Raw genomic sequence first — 20,932 nt, 5'->3', positions numbered from 1 at the left:
TGGTTCTCGTCAGGTGTGACTCGATCATCTAGACGGACCTGAACTATCAAACAGAGAAAAGTGACAGAAATAATTAGAGGAACATATTTCAGAGTAGTGTTTGAATAGGTCAGCCTCCCTGTTTGGATCAGACAGTCGCCTTGTCTCCCTGCACCAGGGGTGCGCACATGAAAGAAAAAGTCACACCTCTCCAGCAGTGTCTTTGCTCTCACCTCAGTTACAATGACCACGTTAACAAATGCCTGTCAGATCCTTTGTGGAGCGGCCATCAACCTCCACCCGTGACAGCGCTTATTCCTGCAATAAAATCACATGTAGTGAGAAGGGAAGGGAACTTGTGTCTCGTATTTCGCGGCCAACGCGGTAGCTACTATTTCAGATTTTGGTGTAAATCGTCGCTCATGTTGCTCACTGTCAAAGGATCCTGGACCCTTTGGAGGAATAGGCTAATTAACAAGCCTCGATGTCCGTAGAGAAGGAGGAGGAGGAGGAGGTGGAGGACCTGGGTGTGAACATCGGGAGGAAACACATTGAAATAGGAGCGGAGGAGACACGGTGATCAAAGCCCCCTGCCACCATTTGAGAGAGGAGCGTCAAAGTCGGCTGAGTTTGAAAAGACAGTAAAAAGAAAAAAAAAAAGAAAAAAACAAAGAAGACACAAGCAGGCTCAGATTCTTCAAAGGGACCCGGCGGCACACACTCACGCTGACACTTGATCATCAAGACACCTAAAGACATCAGAGGTAACTAACTGGTGGAGGCAAATTTAGGAAATAAAATCAATCAAAGGGCAGAGCAGTGAAGGCCGTAGACAATGTCGCTGGTTGACGTGAAGCTTTACTTCCATTGGCAAACATTTTGTATTACGTTCTAATGTGTATTTATAAAATAGTTTGAGTTATTAATTAACCGTTGTATTGAAGCTAACAGTTAGCATGCTAACCATCATTTGAAAATTTGAAGTATTTCGAGACAGAGAGGGAGACAGCGGGAAAGATACTTTTTATTGTAGATGCTTTGGGTATAGGCTGCTTAGCTTAAGTAAGTGAGTTGACTAAAAACACAGCAGGAAAGTCCTCAAACATAGAATAGTGTGTTGCTATGACGACAACGTGTCACAGGGAGCAAACTTCTAGGATTTTCGACCAAACACTCGCAGATCAGAAAATAACAAGTCACAACGGGACGTCTTCTGACCTGGAGCAGCAGCCGAGCCTTCTGGACATCTCATGTGAGTTTCACGCATGTACCGTGAATCTGGTGGAGGTGGGAGCGAGAGAAGGGGTGTAACTGAAAACCTACACACACACACACACACTGTTAGAGACAGCAGCTGTATAATATTCTACTGAGGACAAAAATGGCGCCTCTGTTTATTGTCATGCACGAAACTGAGATCAGATCTCAGGGGCTGGCTGGGGACACGTGCCAGGGGTGAACACGGGCACTTAAAGGACAACAGTGGATCAACTACAAACTCATAGCATTATGCAAAATCAGACATTAATTACGTAAAAACAAAAGTGTAGTTTTGGTTAGACTGGAGGAGATAGTGACTGTGGGAACGCTTCCCTCCATCAAACCCGGTCGTGTGCCCACAAATCTGGCGGCAGATGACCGGGCTGATTTAGTTTTTGTGGGAGAAAGGGAAAAAAGAAAATTGGACAGGAGGGGGAACGCCTGCACCAGTTGTGGGTCTGTTGCTGCGTATGAATTCTGGGGTGAAAGGTGAGCGCAATGCAACAGTTGGTGCGAGGGCGATTCAACGGCAGGGCCGAGCATATGGCGCTGAAACAGATCCCCAGGGGAGCCTGCCATCCTCCGGTGCTTCTCAACCGCCTTTGACTGTGAGAGAACAATCGCCTCCTGACGGGAGGCAGCAGCAGCTCAAAACTACTCCTCACACCGAAACAAGCTTTGGAAGGACAGACCTGAAATTGTAATTATTTTGTTCCTGCATGTGTCTTTTCTGGTTGTAATTTGAGTATTGAGTTATTTCAATTCATACAAGAGACTAAAGAATTTGAGGCTCGTTTGATATCTGTTTGAGTGTCGAACTGGAGTGGGAAACTGAACATGACTAAAACATTTCCCTCCATTCAATCACATGGTGTGAACCTACGTACATGTAATGGCAAAGTAATCACTGCATACATTTTGATCTTTACTTTGTGTCTTTTTTTCTCTTTCTTTCTTCCGTAAAAGCTTACATGCCAGATTTCCTACCCAACAATAATACTGCTAAATTTAAGTATTGAGTTGGTTAATTTCTGTAGGCTGTAGATGACTTTATACACAGAACATAGTGTCCTCTGAGACAACTCAGCCATACAGTACTGTGTAGGCACTTCTATATGCATTGTCCTCCAGGGACTACACACCTAAAGGGCCAACATGTCTGCGAAGGTTCTCAGCAATATGCTGAACTGACATAACAGAAGAAGTGAAAGAAGTAAGGGTCCCCCTATGGCCAGTATACAAAATATATCATGAAGCATGGGTTGATTTTAAACCAAACGAATAAAGCTGGTGTTACAATAGGACTGAAAGGAATCACCTTGAAGAATGGCAACATATTATCCTTCATGTTCAGGATTCGATCTGTCATCAGAAATAAAGGCAGACATCAAACATATTGGAATATATATGAATGGACTTTCATTAATAAAGGATAAACTCTTATTTTTTTCTACTTAGGGGCATTGGTGTACTCTGTCTATAATTTTAATCATAGATACAGTCAAATGTACTTTATAAAAGATAATACAGTTGTTGTAAAAGTAATTGTTTAACCTTTATGTGATACAGATTTCTTTAGGTTTTATTGTAAACTGTAGCTTGTGCAAGAGCTAAAGATATCAGACGGTAATTCCTAAATGTCTTCAGTGTCTGTGGGTGGATTAGATTGGATTGGGCCCATGGTCAAGCTTGAGGTTTTGAATCCGCTTTATGTTTGAATAATGAATGTATGAATGAATGACTGGTTAAACGTTTTGCTGAAAAAGGCTCGTCTGTCATGTATAAAATCAAATTCTGTCTTTCTTTATGGAACAGCTGTTAGCTGTGGAATAACTGACCACACTCTTTAGAGTTCAGCTGAGACGACACAGGGGCAAACACACCAGACAGGTTGTATTTCTGCAATTTTATTACAACATTGTGTCCATTTCTCAAACAGCACATAATCTCACCTACAAAAAAAAGCACAGAACTGTGCTAGTTTAATACACCAGAGACTCATACGGTGGTAATGAGACATATTTACATGACCATATATGACACCAGTATCGTGTGTGCGCATTTACAGATCAGGGTGCTTCCAACACCCCACCAGTGTGTTTAAACATGGACCCCCAGACCTCGTGAGACGAGTAAGGCTTGACCCACTGTCAGAATTCAGCGCATCGCCCTTCAACAGTATCTTCCCAATGAATGAATGAACGACTTTCTGCCAGTCTCAGTGGTTTGTACACGGGTGAGAGTTGGAAGTCCCTTGGAGATATTTTTCAGAGAAGGAGACAAAGACAGAGACTGCAGTTGCTAAAGGTAATGACATGTGCTTTCACCCTCCGTGCATTCGTTCACACATATACAGTCCATTAACCTCTGCCAGTTCCAGCCAAAGACTCTCTGTACATGTCAGTCGCTCACTGGAATCACTTAAAGTATCTGATCGCTCTGTCCACATGCATACACATGCTAACTTCTGCTTACAGTAACATGACCTGGGATTTGTTAGAGGTAGGGTTCACCCCCTATGACACTTAAAATCTCTTGACTTCTTTAGACAGTTAATAACACATAAGAAAGATAGAAAAATAGAGTAAAATAGAGTAAAAAAAAAGAAAGTTCTGACAAGTTTCAATGGTGAAATCATGAAAACCAACTATGTCAGTGAGATGCTCTTGGTCCAGTCTCTGTACATTCACAAACCCTGCCTCAGCACCAGAGCTGTTTCTATTTTACATACGGTTCGCTTTAACTATACAGAGCCAGTGTGGATCACAGTTTCCTTAATACTTCATGTATTCAGGTCCAGGGACTTGCATGGTTTTGCATGGTTTTTGCATCACATGACCCCCCTTTATTTGCTACAATCGTAATACTGTTTTCCCACTGTACGGCAAACTTCAGGCGTGACACTTAACATTACTTCAGTGCCAGAAGTTGCCAGGACCAACAACCGTTCACAGTACTCAAGGATGTGTATTGCTGCACTTTCACCTGCAGATATTTGTGATTTGGAGTCCTTTTGACGATGCCTACAACTTTGCAATATTGTAAAAACAACTTCCTACTCAGTAAAACAGATCATCAAGAAAATGAGGATAAAAAACGTAAATTCTGCCAGTGTTATCTTGCATAAAGTATTCATCACTAAAATAGCACTGATTTGTTCTACGAGAAAGTTTTTGTTTTAGAGCTGCACCATGTTACCAGAAGAACATTATTCGAAAACATTCTGTGAGATTCTGCATTTTGTGTGGGCATCATTTTTGATTCCTTCTTCACCAAAGCAAAGTGACGCTTTAAGGTCTGCAGAGCCCCACAACACTTAGAGGGTATATTGCGAATAGAGTTTAAGAGACTCTAAAATGTCCCGTAGAGTTTAGTTAGTTTAGCTAAATTCATTTTGGCTTCAACTGCAATAAACTATTCTACATACATCATCTGCATGGAAATAAATAAGATATTTAAAGGAATATTATTTCTCTGATTGTCGCCGTTGAGGAAAGACGCAGTCAGCCTACGTGTCCTGACTTCTACTGGCTGCTGAATCCAACACGACCACTGTTAGTCGCAGGAATGCTTCAAATGCTCAGGTCTGAGGAGAATAGTGAGATAAACCTGACACATACATCATCCAGTGAGCACCGCAACCTTTGAAGGTGTCAAATGGGATCATCATGTGGCAAATAAATACAAACATAACGCTGGGCAGAGTAGTGTAGAAACAGCAGTGTTGGGCTGTTTGTTAATAACATTTTTAAATATTTCTTATGAAAAGTAGTTTGTCAAAATAACATTTTTTCAATCAAATATATTTAGAACATTTTATAAGTTGTCCATTGGCCACAAACAACTTTTTAGAATAAAAGCTCTGGCTCTGACCGAGAGGATGTTATATTTACATAAGAAAGAGCCAGGTCACTTTAGAGGCAGTGTGTGTGTGTGTGTGTTAGAGTGTGTGTGTGTGTGTGTTGAAGGTGGCATAAGTACTACATGTGGATCACCAATACAAACCCCCATAAAGCACTACTGCCCCCTGTAAGGACGCAGTAAGAACTGCACCCCAGTAGCAGTCCTACATCCAGCACACCAGCGGCACACGTCACCGTAACTATCATCGGGAATGTCTACCTCTGATCGTTACGAGTGTGTGTGTGTGAGGGGATGGTCACCACACAGCTGCTTGTCTTACGTCCATAAAGTGTATAAGCATTTGTGTGGCCCCTCAACAGGGTCCTTTTGTGTCCTCCTGTTGGCCGCGTGTGAGCTCATGAGCCAGAGTCCGGCTGAGGCTGAGAATCCTCTGATTGTTTCTGGGAGCTCTGACCCTCTTGGCTCAGCTCCTCACTCATCTCGCCCATGTCCATGTCTGGCAGGGCCTCCTCGATGGGCGCTGCTGCCGCCGTGTCCTCGCAGTACACACACTCCTGAACAGATACACGTGCCGTTAGTGACTAGTGCTGCTATTTAATAGCAATAAAAACACAAAGGTGCAGGCTAGACAGTGTTGACTAACCTTCACATTGATAGCAGCAGGTAGACCTCCCCTCCTCATCCAGGGATGTTCCTCCACTAGTTCTCGTCGCTGGTCCGAGGAGAAGTGAGGCTGGCTCTTCTGCATTTGTCGCAGCCTCTCTTTGTCTTCTCGCAGGACCCTTTGAATGTCCCTGTTTGTGAGGGAATACGCAAATTAGACTTTGCAGATAAGACTGACACGTCATTATATATTAATGAAGGGAAGGTCACAAAAAAATGAATTACCTGGACGGCATTTGATATGTCATCATGACCTTGTCGTCAGCATTGGCCATCAGCAGCCAGAGGGGCTCCTGTAGGACATACTTTATGAAATGGTCTCCGTCTCCTTGAGCTGAGATTTTGGCCTGCGACTTTCCACCTTCGGAGTCTCCTTCACCTCTCATCTTGGCTTTGGCCTTGGGGTCGTGTTCCAGAGAGTCAACGCTACCAAAGTATTTGCTGGTGTTGCTACTCCCTGTGAAGACATGACGCGGTCAGAAATATTCTTTAACATGTGCATTCTACAAATGGTTTAATTAAAGTAAAAATCAAAGACACAAATCAGAATTGCTTAAAGGGTGGGGATGTTATTTTGTCATGCCTGGATGTTTCTCTACTGACCTGTTCTGCTTCCCGAAGCTCCACTAGCTGAGGTACCACAGCCGTTGCAGCCTGAACCTGATCCCGAGCCTGATCCAGAGCCTGAGCCTGAGCCCATAGAGCCAGAGGTGGCTGATCCGGTGCCAGAGTGGGAGTCCTCCTGTTCCTGCAGCAGGATGTCCAGCAGGTCACAGGATGATGAGTTCCCATCGCTGTGAGCACCATCTCCTGGAGACTCCACCTGAAACACAAAGCGGTAAATCATCAGCGCTGAAGTGCTGCGACAGGGACTGTGTGGTGTGTACGTGAGAGAATGAGGATGAATCAAAGATACTATCTAAGTCTGTCTCACCTGTTGGTGACTATCACTCTTGGCTGTGCCTCCGTTCTTCTCCCCTGTTGCCCCTCCTGACACTGCGGCTATAATGCTCCCCTGGCCTCCAGCGGAGGGCGCTGTGCTGTCCAGACGTTCCACTGAGCGCTGTCCTTCCTCCATGCTCAGCAGATTGAGCTGCAGGGGTGAACTGCAGCGCGACTCGAACAGCGGTGGTGATGTAGTGGGCTCCCGTGCCCCCGACGCAGGCGTGGAGGATCGTGATGCAGCGCCCTCTCGGGGCCCCACAGTGGGAACTTTGGAAGGCTCTGAGGCTAAGCTGTATGGAAAGGGCTGAGGTGGATAAGGGGCTTGAGCCACAAACTGAGTCTGCACTGGGAAAGAGGGCTGGGCTGTGAATGGCTGCTGAGTAGTGTAGGCAGTCTGTGGAGCCTGGAAAGGCTGCTGCGTAGTGTAGGGGGTCTGTGCAGCTTGAAATGGCTGCTGGGGGGTAAAGGCAGCTTGCACGGGGAACGGCTGTTGACTGGTGAACGCGGGCTGTGTCTGCATGGCATAGGCAGTCTGTTGGGGCTGAAAAGCCTGCTGGGTAGTGTATGCAGGTTGCGCCTGGGTTGGCTCAGGGAAAAACGCCGGCCTAGGAGCAGCTCCGAGCTGCCCTATCTGACCTAACTGTCCCAATTGGGGGAAGAGGTAATTAGGGAGCACCAGAGCCACCACAGGGGTCACAATAGGTGCAGGAAATGGAGTGGCAGTAGGTGGAGCTTGGGTGGTCTGCCCCTCTCCGAAGCCTCCAGAGAGAGAGGGGTCAGGGCGAGGGGCCTGAGCCGGAGCAGCAGCCGTCGGAGGGTAGAGCGGGTATGCAGGCACCATGGTGGGGTAAGAAACATTAAAAGCTGACTGGGATGCTTCAGACGGTGACCAAGACGTCTGGTTGAGACCCTGAAGAGGGGGCCGGGGTTTCCGGTTGGACACAGCACTGTCTGAGGAATCAGGATGCTTGATCCGTGGCTTCTTGGACTTCCTGTTGCGGTTGCCCTTTTTGGCAGTGGTCTCCGGCCTGGTCACGCCTTGTTTGGCAGCACCTCGTGGTCCAGGTGATTCTGAAAGGGAACACGTAGAGGTCAGAAAGTTCTTTCTGTTGAGTTGCCAGAAATACGAACGCTCTGAGCTTGAGCATGATTAGCAAGCATTTGTTTATTTGTAATGGGCCACTAGAGGACAACATCAACAGTAGCAATGTCTAGTATATGTGTATAGCCGAAGCTCAGCAGTCATCAAAATACATAATACTGTTTAGAACCCATGCAGTGTGTGTTTGCGGTACATGGTTTATTTAAAAGTTTCCACACATGGGCATTTCTAGACAACACCGGTCTGAATCAGGTGGACCAGACACTAAATAGACTGTGAAACCTTTCACACCTTCAGCAGTGACGGATCCTTTCTGCTTGTGCAGATACGTGGAACAGTCCTTCTGGAAGGTCCTGGCGTTGCGTAGCTCTCGGCAACGGTTCAGGAAGGCCTGCTCTTCTTTCTGGGTGTGCGCTGCCAGCACCTGCTTGGTCAGCCCCAGCCTCTTGTAGGCCTCTTTCTCCTGGCTGGGTGGAGAAACCATACTAACAGGAGGAGCTGGGGGTGCCGGGCTCTCTGCAACATCCTCAATTATCTCTGTAGAAAAACAAAAGTACAATAAACATTAGTTAAACTGACCTAATTACACAGTTACTGGAAGAATACACACATAATTCGATTCCAGGTGTGTTTTCGTGTGTGTGTTCTGTAAATGTTTATAAAAATGGACATATAGAAACTCACCAGACTCCGGCTGAGGTTTCTTGTCTCCCACGTGGACAATGGTGCTGCTGTAGCTGCACTGTGAAGTGATGGACACCACACTCTCAGCCTTACTGGGCAGAGTGAGGGGTGCTAGGGGGCCTCCCACCACAGCGGCCGCCCCAGGTGGAGGCTTCTTAGGTGCTTTCATGTTTGACAGGCCTGGCTGGGCATCCAACATCAAGGGATCTAGATGAAGAGACGGAGAGCTGTTAGTTTCAAACCTGTGAGGATTACAGTCTATTTCTGCAGACCAAATGAAACTGATCCCGATGTGTGTAGCATGCGTGTACAGATGCACGATGACATACCTGTGCTTGTATCCTGTGGCACTTGCACACCATTCTCTGAGCTCTTCTTATCATCATCCGAGTTGGAGGAGGTGGTGTTTGAGGAGAACTGGTACTTCCTTTTTACTGTGATAGGGATGTTGCAACTCTCCAGATACCTAGGAGGACAATTTCAGATGAATTAGAGCTTCCAAAGGTAATGCACAGCGATGTGTAACCCCTTAAATATCATGAACATAAACCCTAGACGTTACCTGATGACACTATCCAGGCAGCTGATCTGCTGATAGGAGCATACAGTCTGGTCTTTGCAGGTGAAGTCGTCCATGCTTGCTGCAGTACCGTCTCTGAACTGCAGATGGGGCGCTGAGTCCTTCAGTCGCACAGCTGAACTCCTCTGAACTGCTGACACTAGAGAGAAAGAAAGGGAAGAGAAAATGTCTTACACATACACAATGCTCTCATTTTGTTTCTCCACCTCACTGTCTGACTCAAACAAATAAAATGGTGTAGTACAAGGTTTAGATCATAATCTGCGCCCTGTAATAGATTTTGAGGGGCACAGATTTGTTTGTATTGAACTGAACTTACTGTCAGTGTTCTTCCTGTGCTCATGTTTAGATGGGGAGGGCGAGGGAGAAGGGGAGCGCAGGCAGACCTGGGAGTCCTGGTTCTTCAGCATGTGCACTCCCTTACAAATCTCCTGGAACGTCCTGGGGGGCTTGGTCTTGCTCGTCTCCTCTGCCGTGTTGCCAGCTGTAATGTTCCCATTGCTTTCACTGGACGAGCTGATGCTCACCAGCTGCTCATGGGAACCGTTGCTGCCATGGCTACCATAACCACTGGAGCCCATGTTGTGGATCGGCTGATGAGAGAGAGCTTGTTAAAGGAACTGACAAGAGCCTCTTGTATGTGGGTAGCCATCTTGGGAGTGTGTGTGTACATACTTGGAGCAGAAGCCTGTGGATCTGTTCGCTTATTTCTTGGATGTCAGAATCCATGATCTTCCCCCCATGGAAAGCTGGTGCTGCAAAGACATCTTCATTCACAGGACCCCTGAAGAAACACAGACACACGACTGTTACAAGGCATGTTCAGAGAGAAACTAGTATATGTGTGTACACTACTAGTCACAACAGAAAAGAATAAAAATAAACCACGTGTCTTACATTCTGACTTTATGCCTGCCGATGACGAAGGAGACCTTGCGGCTCCAGGGATTAACAAAGCTGGACCAGCTGGTGTCTATGGTGATGTACTCGCCATTTCTCGCACAGAAACGAATGGAGGAATGGTCGAACGGCTGACCAGCGTACTGCAGGACTGTTGGAAGCAGAAAGTAGTTTGTGAGTGAGAGAGCAACACAAAGGATCCACTGCACCAGTCAGATTAACACGACCGTCCTGTATATTGACAATTTCTTAAATCCTTACTCTTGCGATGCACAGCCAGCATTAGTGGTCGGTCACTCGGGTGCAGATTGAGCAACACGGGGGTCCCAATCAGGTCCTGGGGGAGGTACCCCAAGAGAGGCACAGCCCTGGTGGAGGAACAACGATTAGAAGGAATCAGCAAAGAGTTCACACATGACGCAACAAGTATACTTCTGTAGAGGTTAACAAGGGTTTCAGTCCGCTTACCTCTCATCCACATCCTGGAACACACAGTTAGGTGTGTGTGTGGTGGTGAAGATCCGCTTGTCAGGGGGAATTCTGGGTGCTGTAGTGGCAAGAATAGGTAAATAATAAATTACATATCTACAGGATCACTTCATTCTGAAAATTTAATGAATCTCCCATGAGGAACCATTAATAATCTGTTATACAATGTAATTACACCCCTTTATTATCTTTCTGTTTAAAAGCATATTCCTTCAAGAGACCTTCATTAGAGTGCATTTTAACCACAAATTCTCCTTAAAAAAGACATCAAAAATCATCATTTCATAGATCCTCAGATTAGGTTATTGTTGTATTTTTTCTTCAGTTTCTCTAATTAGTTGTGGGCTTCTGCAGGATGGTTAATAGTCACTTATTTTCTCACGGTGATATGTTATACTAATTATCAAATCTTAATGAGACAGTATAGAGACAGTATGAAAGCAGTGTGAAGCTATGTTTATGTCCTCACAGCTCTTACCTTCATAACCAGAGTGCACCCTCTCAGCCAGCAGGAGGCAGCAGAACTGTTCCTCCGCCAGCTCAGCATCCTGGACTTTCATCAAGTATGGAGTCATCCGGAAAGGGTAGTACTGGAGATCCCCTTCTCTTTCCTTACCACCACTGCAACACAAACACACGCAGTCTTAAAACTGTTTCATAGTACTGCATGCTCTAAAAAATTAAGTTTACAGTTTTCCTAAAATTGCTTTGTTGTTCCAATTTGCTTTAGGTGTAGGCATTTACAAGAAGAATGTGATTTTGCACATTCGAGAATCACACGAATAAAAGCATAAAAATAAGAGCTACCTTCCATGCTTTTATTGGTCTGAAACATAAACTGAAAGCTGTAGATTTGGATATTTTTTTCCTGTTGTAATTTGATAAGTAAATCTAATGAAATATTTTATTTTTATTCATTTCCCAATCAAGACATCATTTCGCTATTCCAAATAAATATGTCATAATGAACACAGAAAATGCTGAGCTCAAGCTCATAATACTACCCTTATAATGATACTGTGCCATGTCCCTGATGGCTAAACATACATAATTATATCATATAATTAAAATTATATAGAAGTCTGTGATGTCAGTTATACCTGCAGTACACTATATGGCCACTAGATGGAGATACAGATCAAAAGCTCACAGCTGCTGACTTCCTCTCTTAGTGTCCCTCACAAAGCCTGCACTGACTCAGAGCTTCTTAGGTCAGGAAACTGTGGATAGGAGAAAAGAGGCCGGCCGCTGTCACTCACCTGATGCGGCAAAAGAAGGATTTCTCCTGCATGCACTCCGTGGGAGACGATTCTGAAAAAAGGACAGGGAGAAGGTGGGATGAATATGCCGCCAGACAAATAAGCTCGACCATTGGTTAGTCATCAATGTTCAGCACAGTGTTAATGGGTCCTGAAAAGTTCTTCTCTCATCCAAGAGGAGATACAAATTCAAAAAGTACCCCCTGTACAGCTTTAAAGGAAGCGTGCAAAGATGCAATCATCTAGAAACGGATAGAAGGATTACATAACTTAATGCAGCTGTCATGTCAGAAGTAGTTTATTAGTAGAAAATGGAAAATGACACAATATGCCTCATAAAAAAACATTATTGTAAATGAGTGGGCAGGTTTTCATTAAAGAAAGCAGGTGTACAAGTCAGAAATGTGGAGGTTTTGACTGCGCCAATACGTAATTATGTGACAGGTGTCTGAGTGGGCGTGCGTCAATTAACACGATGTTAATGAAATATGTGTTATGTGTGTATGAGCATGTGAATGAAATAGATGCCCGTGGTATGGGTGTTTCATGTGGCTTTGCCACGTGCCTGTTTTTGGTGATGGAAAGCTACCATGCATGTTCACAAAGCCCTGCTCCATGTTGGCCCACTTAGAGGAGATCCAACAGTTTCAAGGTTCTCCTCCGGGGCCACATTATCAACACTGACTGCCACACATTGATTTTCAAATATTTTTAGGTTGTCTAAAAGAATGAACATTTTGATTAATTTTTGATTGATTGTGCAGCCCCTCCCTTGTCCCCTGCACTCTCTTATGCAAATAAATTGGACTTGTCTATGAATAGCCCTTCCACTTGGAGTAAGGTTGTTTTTGTTCATCCAAATGCTTTATAATAAGCACAATGCTACCCGTGTCAGAGACCCAAACTCAGCAGGCATCCTCACTAAAGAGGATAGCTAAAAGTTAGTGTCACATTTGCAACCTGTACACAGCTGCTAGACAATAAGATGTGCTCACACAACAGGGTAAACTTAACTCTTTTACTCTGATGCTGAATGTTTGCTCCCTCAGTTCAGATCAATATTGAAAAATAATTTCCCACAATCAAAGAGACATGAGAAGTGTCACAAAGCCAGGAGCTATGAGCAAAATGAGCTAAACACCTATCCACAAATATTCTGATTATTTAACCAGACTTCAACCAGAGCTGCTGTGGCAGCGGGAGGGAGAGAGGGTTGGGACGTAACAGGCAATACAATTCCAATGGGTAACACTGAGAGTTCACTAAATTTAAGTGAATTTAAAGTGAAGTGAAATAAAAGTGATTAATGTACATATGTTTTCAATCAAGAAAGTGCATCCATTGATGGTCTGTACCTGCTCCAGTGCACATGCTCCATGAGGGCAGGCGGTAGGGCGTGGTGAAGCTGTAGAACACACTGACATCCTGGGGCGTCAGGAACTCCACAAACTTGGCGTTGCTGAACACTTCCCGTTTGCAATTTAAGATGGACGCCGCCTGGTCCGAGATGTAAACAATCTTGCCCGTGATGAGCGACACGGCTACAGCAAATATATCCTAAAGAAAAAATAAAAACGTGAAATATAAGTGCTTAAGCAGTGAGAACGGGTTGATTTCCAAACAGCTGAAGATTCATGCACATTAAAATCTCCACTTATTCCATTTAATGTCATGAAGCCTGTTTGAAATTTCACTTTTTTTTTTATTGTGCTGACAATACGCGACTGATATAAATTATTCAGGCTTGATTAGGGCTATAATCAAAGATAAGTAATCAGACTAGTTCAGTACTGATGCTTTACTGTGGTGAAGTGTGGTTTGTACTTACAGTATTTTTGAGGGTGTACTCCGAGGTGATGCTGTTCAGTTCCTCAATAGTGTAAGATGATACATCAAACCCCGGTGGCTGACTGTCATTAATCATCAGCATCTGGTAGTATTCTTCATTGGCTGCAAAGCCAAGACAATATGGATCAATGCACAAATTGCAGATATCAACAAATTCCAACAAGCTTTCAAATGTATTTAAGTTAAAACAATAAAACAATGTAACATCGCTGTTAAACTATAACAACGTGAATAAATGCATGAACATGTGCATGAAAACGATGTCATCGGAAGCGGGTCTTACCTTTCACCTGTTTGACACATCGCAGCGCATATTTCAGAGTGTTGACGGTGCTGGATTTGCCCTTGTTCCTCTTTTCCGACGGCAGGTGCATCTTGAGCTCCTTGAGGGTCTTGAAGAGCTCCTTCTGTGTCTTAGCTTTGGCTGACTGTTCGCTGCTGCAGAACGAGCATGAGACAGATACATGTGCGTCAAAATGACAAGGTCTCACCAGTGCTGTCACACTCATCTTTCCAGCATGAGGAGTAGAAGAGGAGGGGGTCGCTACCGGGAAGGATTGATTGGCACCGGGTGGGTCTGACAGAAATCTCTCTACTGTTGCATGTAAATTAAGTGCCCACACACTTTGCATCTAGCGTTGACAGAACTGCGGCAGGAAAATTCAAAGGTGAACCAACCTGCAGCCGCTGGTTGAAGGGTTGTCCTGCTCGGAGCTCACCAGGCTGAAGGCGTTGGAGCTGCTCGGCGGGGAGGGGCTGTGAGAGTTTGAGCTGTAACCATCAACAACATGTCATGTTACTGAGGAAGAGGTCGGAAAAACTATTTAGAGCACAACAACAACAAGGCTGAACATAAGAACCCAGACTATACACACACGGAGAGCAGATGATAAAGACTGGCAAGTAAATAATTCCTGACCCTGGAAATCTATTTACAATTCCTAAATAAAGTTAGATATCGACCGCCATGATGTTCTCACCGAGAATGTTTACTCTCTTGGATTTTCTTCTTTGTGCAGAAGGTTATTTGTTTAAGCTGATACCAGGCAACATCCTTCAAACCATCTGGAAACCTTAACACAGCCCTAAAGTCTTAAAAGTTAAAGCTGTGTACCTGTAATAATGTAATAACCTCATCTAACTAAGGAGCCACCCCTGGTCCATGTGCAAATTACACAACACGTGAGATGTGGATAAATGAAGCTGACGCAGGTTTTGGGGGTGTAGATGACATTTTATATTTTCAGCTAAAACTGAAATGAGCAATATTTTCATTGAGGGATAACGTATATATGCGAATTTAAGAAATTCCAACCAGCTTAACCATTTTATTAATGGAGAAACCATGACAGATCTTAAATGTTAAATTACATTTTGACCTTTAAAACATACTGGAGGGGATGTTTTTCTTGTGTTGCATCTGTTGTCAGTGTAACAAACCACAAGAATCTGAGAAATAGCTGATGCAATGAAGCATGTGTATAACAGGAGATGTGTAAATCATCTAATCAAAACCAGCCTGCGCAAGAGGAGATGAGAGGAACGAGATGAAAGAAAATTGAACAGAGCAATCAGCCACCAGAAAGCCTGTCACAGCGTGTTCTGTGTCTAAATACATCACAGTAGAAGAAATAGACCCAATAGGAAAAAGCCAAACAACTTTTCCTCGTCCCATCAACAAGCACAACAGGGAGGAATAGAGGAAACGCATAATAACTGACATGAGATGTCCTTTCTCTTAAGAGCCATCATTATGAATTAGCTGACTTTTAAGTGCTCTTGAACAGATTCAGTTCAATTTAACTCTCTGATGTAAAAAGCAAAGGGTCTCTAGACCTCCACGGAACCTACAGCCTGAGAACCCCACAGCCAAGCACGCACAGCAAAAATAGGCCATTGTAACCACAGCTAGCGCCCTTGTGTTGTTTATGTGGTCACCCCACATGACGAACCACACTGTGACGCATTAGCTGCTGCACTGACATGCACTTGCTTCAGCATCAACCCACTCGGAATCACAAGTAACTAAAAACAGCTATGATAACCCCGGACATTTAAGCCGGTGATGAGCGGCATTAATCAGCTCGTCGGAGTCGTTCACCAGAACTTGGACAAATGTGAGACTGGGACGCATGAGTATAAGATGAGAAAAGTTTAAAAATTCTGCAGAAAATGAGCACGGTTTCAATGTAGAGTAAACACCCGACACATCGTTCACTTCTCACAGAGACTGACTGGAACTTTAACCATGCTGCACACTGTGAATTGCTGAACAGAGCTGAAATATTAATGGTTTGGCGACAAACATGATGGAACGAGAGAGAAGAAGAAGTCATTCATTGGGTCTGTGTGTTTTAACCGAGCACCATGAAGAGCTTGTAGCCATCAAACAGAAGCAGCTTGGCCACGTCTTACATGTGAACCTCAGGTTTTCCGAATTCCTCGTATGTGTGTGTAAAAACCCTGAACTCATTCTGTCAACGCATTCTCATATGTAACATCATCAATCATTGAGGAGGTAATACATCCACTCAGGATTGTAAAGCAATTAACGAGCCCAGTCAATATTGTACAGATACCATCAAATAAGATTTAGGAGTTGAGGTCATCCATCATCATTACACAAAAGGAGGAGGTGGGTTCTACGCTCATATTTCAGCTCAGCTCTATGACAAAATGTATGCAATATATTGTCCATTGTAAATGGAGATGGAGAAAGCACAAGGAGTGGTTATGTAACAACCAGCCCTCAGTAGGTGTGCTGTTTCTTAACGACAACAGATGAAAACGATAGACTAATGTAGAGGCTCCGTTATTTAAAACCTTACATCTCTGAATCTTTACGTTGATCAACAAAGACTACGTCTCAGCAAATTACCAATGGAAAGAGAATTTCTATCAAATTTGATAATATGTCATCAGAGGAGGATCAAACTGTCTTTCACACTTGCAGAACTGACATTGAGACATTTAAAGGATGTAAAATGTCATCAGAGAAGAAACTAAGCTAATAAATTGTCTTTTTTTTATCTGAGTTGATCAGAATCAGGGATAAAATATCCTCTGCTTTCCTGGACATTAAACTCTTGAAGCTTGGCTGTAAAAATGACTCAGGCCATCATGACTCATGCAGGCGAAAATGGCCATTCAATTACTTTAATGGACCTTACTTCCATGACCTAGATGGTCTGCTCCCCCATGGTAATGGTCAAAGGCACAACTCTGTATAAATCAATGCATTTGATGTGCCCTCACCTTTTGTTGCTCCCCGAAGACTCCAGAAGGGCAGAATCCTTGCCGTTGCCATTTGAGCTGCCCACAGATTCATTTCCATGGGACTCATTGCCATGCGATTCGTTGCCGTGGGATTCTGTCCCGCTACCGCTCGATCCGCTGCCGCCCATCTCTACGTCCTCATGTAAGGCTGGCCGCGGTCGCTTCCTGTCGTCGTGCGGGGAGCCCCGCGAGGCCGGGTGTTCATGGCCGCTGTCGCTGCCCTCAGAGGGCAGTCCCAACTCAGGTTCAAGTTCGACCCTGTCCCGCCCGCCACAACCCTCGTTGTAACTGTTGGCCATGCGGTGAAGTTGGTTAATGGAGCTGCAGGGAGAGCCCTGCTCCTCCTCCATCTGGAAGCCGATTCTTTCCCTGTTGAGTTCAAGCCCGTCCAGGGTTGAGTACCGGTAGTGCTTTGGATCACTATCCTCAGTCATGGGACAGGCCAAGAGGTAAATGATGAGACTTTAAGTTACCTTCCACATGGCACTGCCATGAAGTGCACGGCACTGGGCTGTAAATGGAGATGATGCCTCAGGAGTGGTGATGTAGTCTAAGGGAGAAAAAACAGAACCGGTGAAATCACTTTCACAAACACTTTACAATACAGTGCGTCAGTGTGACCACAGATCAATAACACAGAAATAGCCCTAAACTCAACATGGATCAAGACAAACCATCCAACAAAAAAGTGGCCATCCTTTTGATCTGGCCAGCCAGCTTAGTATTTCTAAAAATCAATCATAAATAAAAGGGCACATCGGCACTGGCAAACCGATCTTGGTTTTTGTGTGCGTACTTGTACACACAAACACAAATTCACACCAGGGCTGCAGCTGTCCATCTTTCAAAAGGTCTGCTCAGTAAATAGGCCGTCATTTGCCCTTTGCTGGCAGACTTAAACCCCAGACCAGTGTGATCCAGTTCAATTTTTCAAAGAGCTTCTTCACATAAAAGGTGAAAGAACAGAGATGAAAACACAGCTCTGAAGAGTCTCGGCAACACCAGCGCTAACATGGACAACAGAGACAAAATACCCTTTGAAAGGTGGTTTACTAATGGTTGGGTCTCCTCTGTGGACGTCTGCTTGGCCTTTCACAAATCAACTACTAAACAGGTAAGAGGACAGCCTGTCAGTCAGTCTGTGGGGGGGGGAGTGTATGCTGCACCAAGTAACAGTATTATCAATGATGCCATGGAAACTGATCCAACATAAACACGTTTTAAACGCAAGTTTTTATGCATCGTCCATGTTCACTTAAATCTAAATCAAATGAAAAAGCCTTATGTAACACGCTGAAATAACCCTGAATCAATGAGCAATATGAAAAATAAAAGGTGCATAATGCCTAAAAATACAAGTGAACTTAGGTGATCCATGACAGGCTTAGTCCAGTAACAATGTGTTTAAACAGCAACAGCTTTCATCATATGTCCTATGTCCAATGTCCTCCACTAACTCCTACACCCTTTCCAGCGGAGCAGCCGTAGCTAAAGCTATTTATGTCCACAGCGAACAGGGAAATGCTGGAAGCAGGTACGGAAGCCAAATCCAAACTATTTTAATGTTTTTCTGCCATCCAGGATCAGGTTGCAGCTATTTATGTAAGGGTTCACGTTCAAGAGTTTGCCCATTCTTCACTCTTTACATAAGCGGTTTTACATAACTTCTACCTTTTAGAGGGGGTTTCTCAGGTTGGAAGATGCACAAAAAGAACAGCCGACTTTCCAGCCACCCACACAACTTGCCACCACCTTTAGATGTGACCCACTCCTGAGCTTAGTAGAGGAAGTAGCAAAGTGCTCTGACCGGACTTTCTATTGGCTCCCGCAAACAGCTAATCAGGAGAGAGCAAGGCGTAACACCAGGCTGGAGCGAAGTCAGCCAGTCAGGGGCAGTTCAAGAAAGACTACCCATTTTAATCATTTTAACAATACACACTTATTTCATTGTGTGTGAGAAAACACACCAAATGTAATGCCATGGTATTAATTACATGAAGTCATAAAACATGTTGTTAAAAATGAATAAGCTCATTGTCATAGTTCAGATTATTTGCCGTATGCTGCAGGGTATTAAGGCCTTAAACAAACAAAGAGGAAAGCTAGAAAATATTAAAAACTAGGTTAAACAGATAAATGTTTTGAAATCTTTTCCCTATTTGTTCCCTATTAGTTGACATTGTCTGTAGACAGGTGTCAGGCATCCGTGCCTTGAGGCTGAAACTAACTATAAATCCTGAATTATCATGACAATGTCAAACAAACTGCCCTACAATTAGACAAACAGCCATACTATTTAATTGCTTGTAACAAGAGGGAAACAAAAAAACATAAAATAACTACATTTAGAGTGTTTTTAACCCTTTGAGGTGCATCCAATTTTAACTATCCTACCATGGACATAATATAAGACACTAGATTACAACTCCCCCCCGCCCCCAACTCTCGCAGGCAAACGTGTAACTCTTAAAACAGAGCATAAGAGTGACATAATGAAACTGAACTCCCTCCGCTCGCAGCTCAGCCCTGTTTGAGCTAGAGCGCTGATACACCCAGCACACTAGCACAGATCCCAGGCATTATACAACTCTGCTCCAGTCACATGGATTTGGCTACAGTGCAGCACAAAGCTGTGGTAGCCTTGTTTCATAAAACCACATGCTTTCACTTGTAGCTACTCTTAGGTGTATTTCATACTGAAATCTCACACAGAGACCATTACTAAAAGAAAATCTGTTACATTTTAACAGGTGCAGAAAATCTTCCCGGCCATTCACACACACAAAAAATGTCAAATTTAAACAAGAGAAAAGACTAAAGAAGACTTTTTTTTTTTTAGGAGGTAATATTTTCATACAGATGAATGGTAAGTATTTAATTGAAATATTATATCACAAGTAATTATGTCACAGTGTCTTCCAACATACATAACTTACCCAGACACTACTTGTCAGCTTACAATGTATTAGTTTTGTTGGAGGGTACAATGAGTAAAACTATACACAAAAGGTCAGGCATTTTCCATAATGAGGAGTCAAAATCATCTCAAGGTCTACCTTTGGTGTTCTAAGACGCCTTGGATCAATATCCAGAGTACATTTAATGTGATTATCATGTCGACCTAATATTCTCAGGTACAGTGTGGGAGGGGTAATCAGTTTTCTCTGTTTGGACAGTGGGTCTGAGAGAGGTACAACTAAGGTGGAAATGAAATTTATTGGTTTCTAATTCCATCCCATTCCTGTTTAAGACGATAATACACCTAATATACTAAAATTAAAAACACTGACTCGGATCATACTTGTGTGAGTAATCGTGTTAGAGCTTCTTTAGAATTCATGCAACTCAGATTAAAAAGTTAATTTTATAAGTCAAAAACTATACTGCATTACAAATACCACAACACATACATAGACGTATACTTGTTAAATGTTAAATTAAAAAAATATAAATGTATAAATATATATATAGTTTTTCTTTCGTAATAGGAACTAACAACCCTTCCCCCATCTAACTCCCATTGACCTGCTATTCAGAATCCACACACACGTTGACCTGCAATCCACTGCACGGTACACTGACACAGTTATGTAAAAGTAACGATATCGGTATAAAACAACGACAGAACAGCCACCGGTTGTCCGCAAACCACACACATTACAAAAACAGACTCTTGTCTTCCCGTGTTAATCAACAAAATGAACCAAACCAGCATTTTTTGGTTATAAAAGTACAATAAGTAGAGCACTGAGGACTTCGCGCATGCGCGCACCGGTTTTCGTTATGCAACTTATTTTTTTGTGCTCGGTTATTCGTTTTAACTCAAACTAAAAGGTGGAAATACTCAAAAACCAACCTGTGCTGTTGATATAAAACTTGTCCCTCCGGTCGTCTTCGGAGACAGGCAAAAGCTGAAGCGAGCAGTGAATAAAACATTCGGTTATCCCTCCAGTATTCCTCAATGGGAGACGGCATTCAGACGGGTTGACACACTAGTCCACAGACCCTCCCCGGCTCTCGCCGCTATCCGCCCACCAGCCAATCAGCGAGCGCGGCCAGCGACCTCAATTCAGACTCCTCCCC

At 43.8% G+C, this 20,932-nt stretch overlaps 1 protein-coding gene across 2 annotated transcripts; it reads right to left on the bottom strand.

Annotated features, from left to right (window-relative positions):
* Positions 1-3,130: 3,130 nt before the first annotated feature.
* On the bottom strand, positions 3,131-20,867 carry LOC125013199 (period circadian protein homolog 2-like). 2 transcript variants are annotated; one of them, XM_047593646.1, is made up of 23 exons: positions 20,706-20,867; positions 17,323-17,399; positions 16,829-17,218; positions 14,252-14,344; positions 13,857-14,011; positions 13,554-13,675; positions 13,081-13,282; positions 11,726-11,777; positions 10,945-11,087; positions 10,446-10,524; positions 10,239-10,345; positions 9,975-10,128; positions 9,753-9,861; positions 9,397-9,670; positions 9,060-9,216; positions 8,827-8,963; positions 8,498-8,704; positions 8,105-8,350; positions 6,701-7,782; positions 6,370-6,589; positions 5,992-6,223; positions 5,747-5,897; positions 3,131-5,657 (listed from the first exon to the last, which is right to left on the bottom strand). In XM_047593646.1, exons 2-23 carry the CDS (start codon positions 17,340-17,342, stop codon positions 5,499-5,501), a joined length of 4,491 nt encoding a protein of 1,496 aa, XP_047449602.1. In that variant the 5' UTR covers positions 17,343-17,399; positions 20,706-20,867; the 3' UTR covers positions 3,131-5,498. The 2 variants fall into 2 exon arrangements, with proteins under 2 accessions (XP_047449602.1, XP_047449601.1); XM_047593645.1 differs by having other exon boundaries at positions 16,829-17,399; positions 20,706-20,857.
* Between the last annotated feature and the right edge of the window lie 65 nt (positions 20,868-20,932).

The sequence above is a fragment of the Mugil cephalus genome, chromosome 9 (assembly GCF_022458985.1).
Source record: "Mugil cephalus isolate CIBA_MC_2020 chromosome 9, CIBA_Mcephalus_1.1, whole genome shotgun sequence".
NCBI lineage: Eukaryota > Metazoa > Chordata > Actinopteri > Mugiliformes > Mugilidae > Mugil > Mugil cephalus.
Note: the sequence above shows the minus strand (reverse complement) of the source record. Positions and strands in the feature narration are given on the sequence as shown.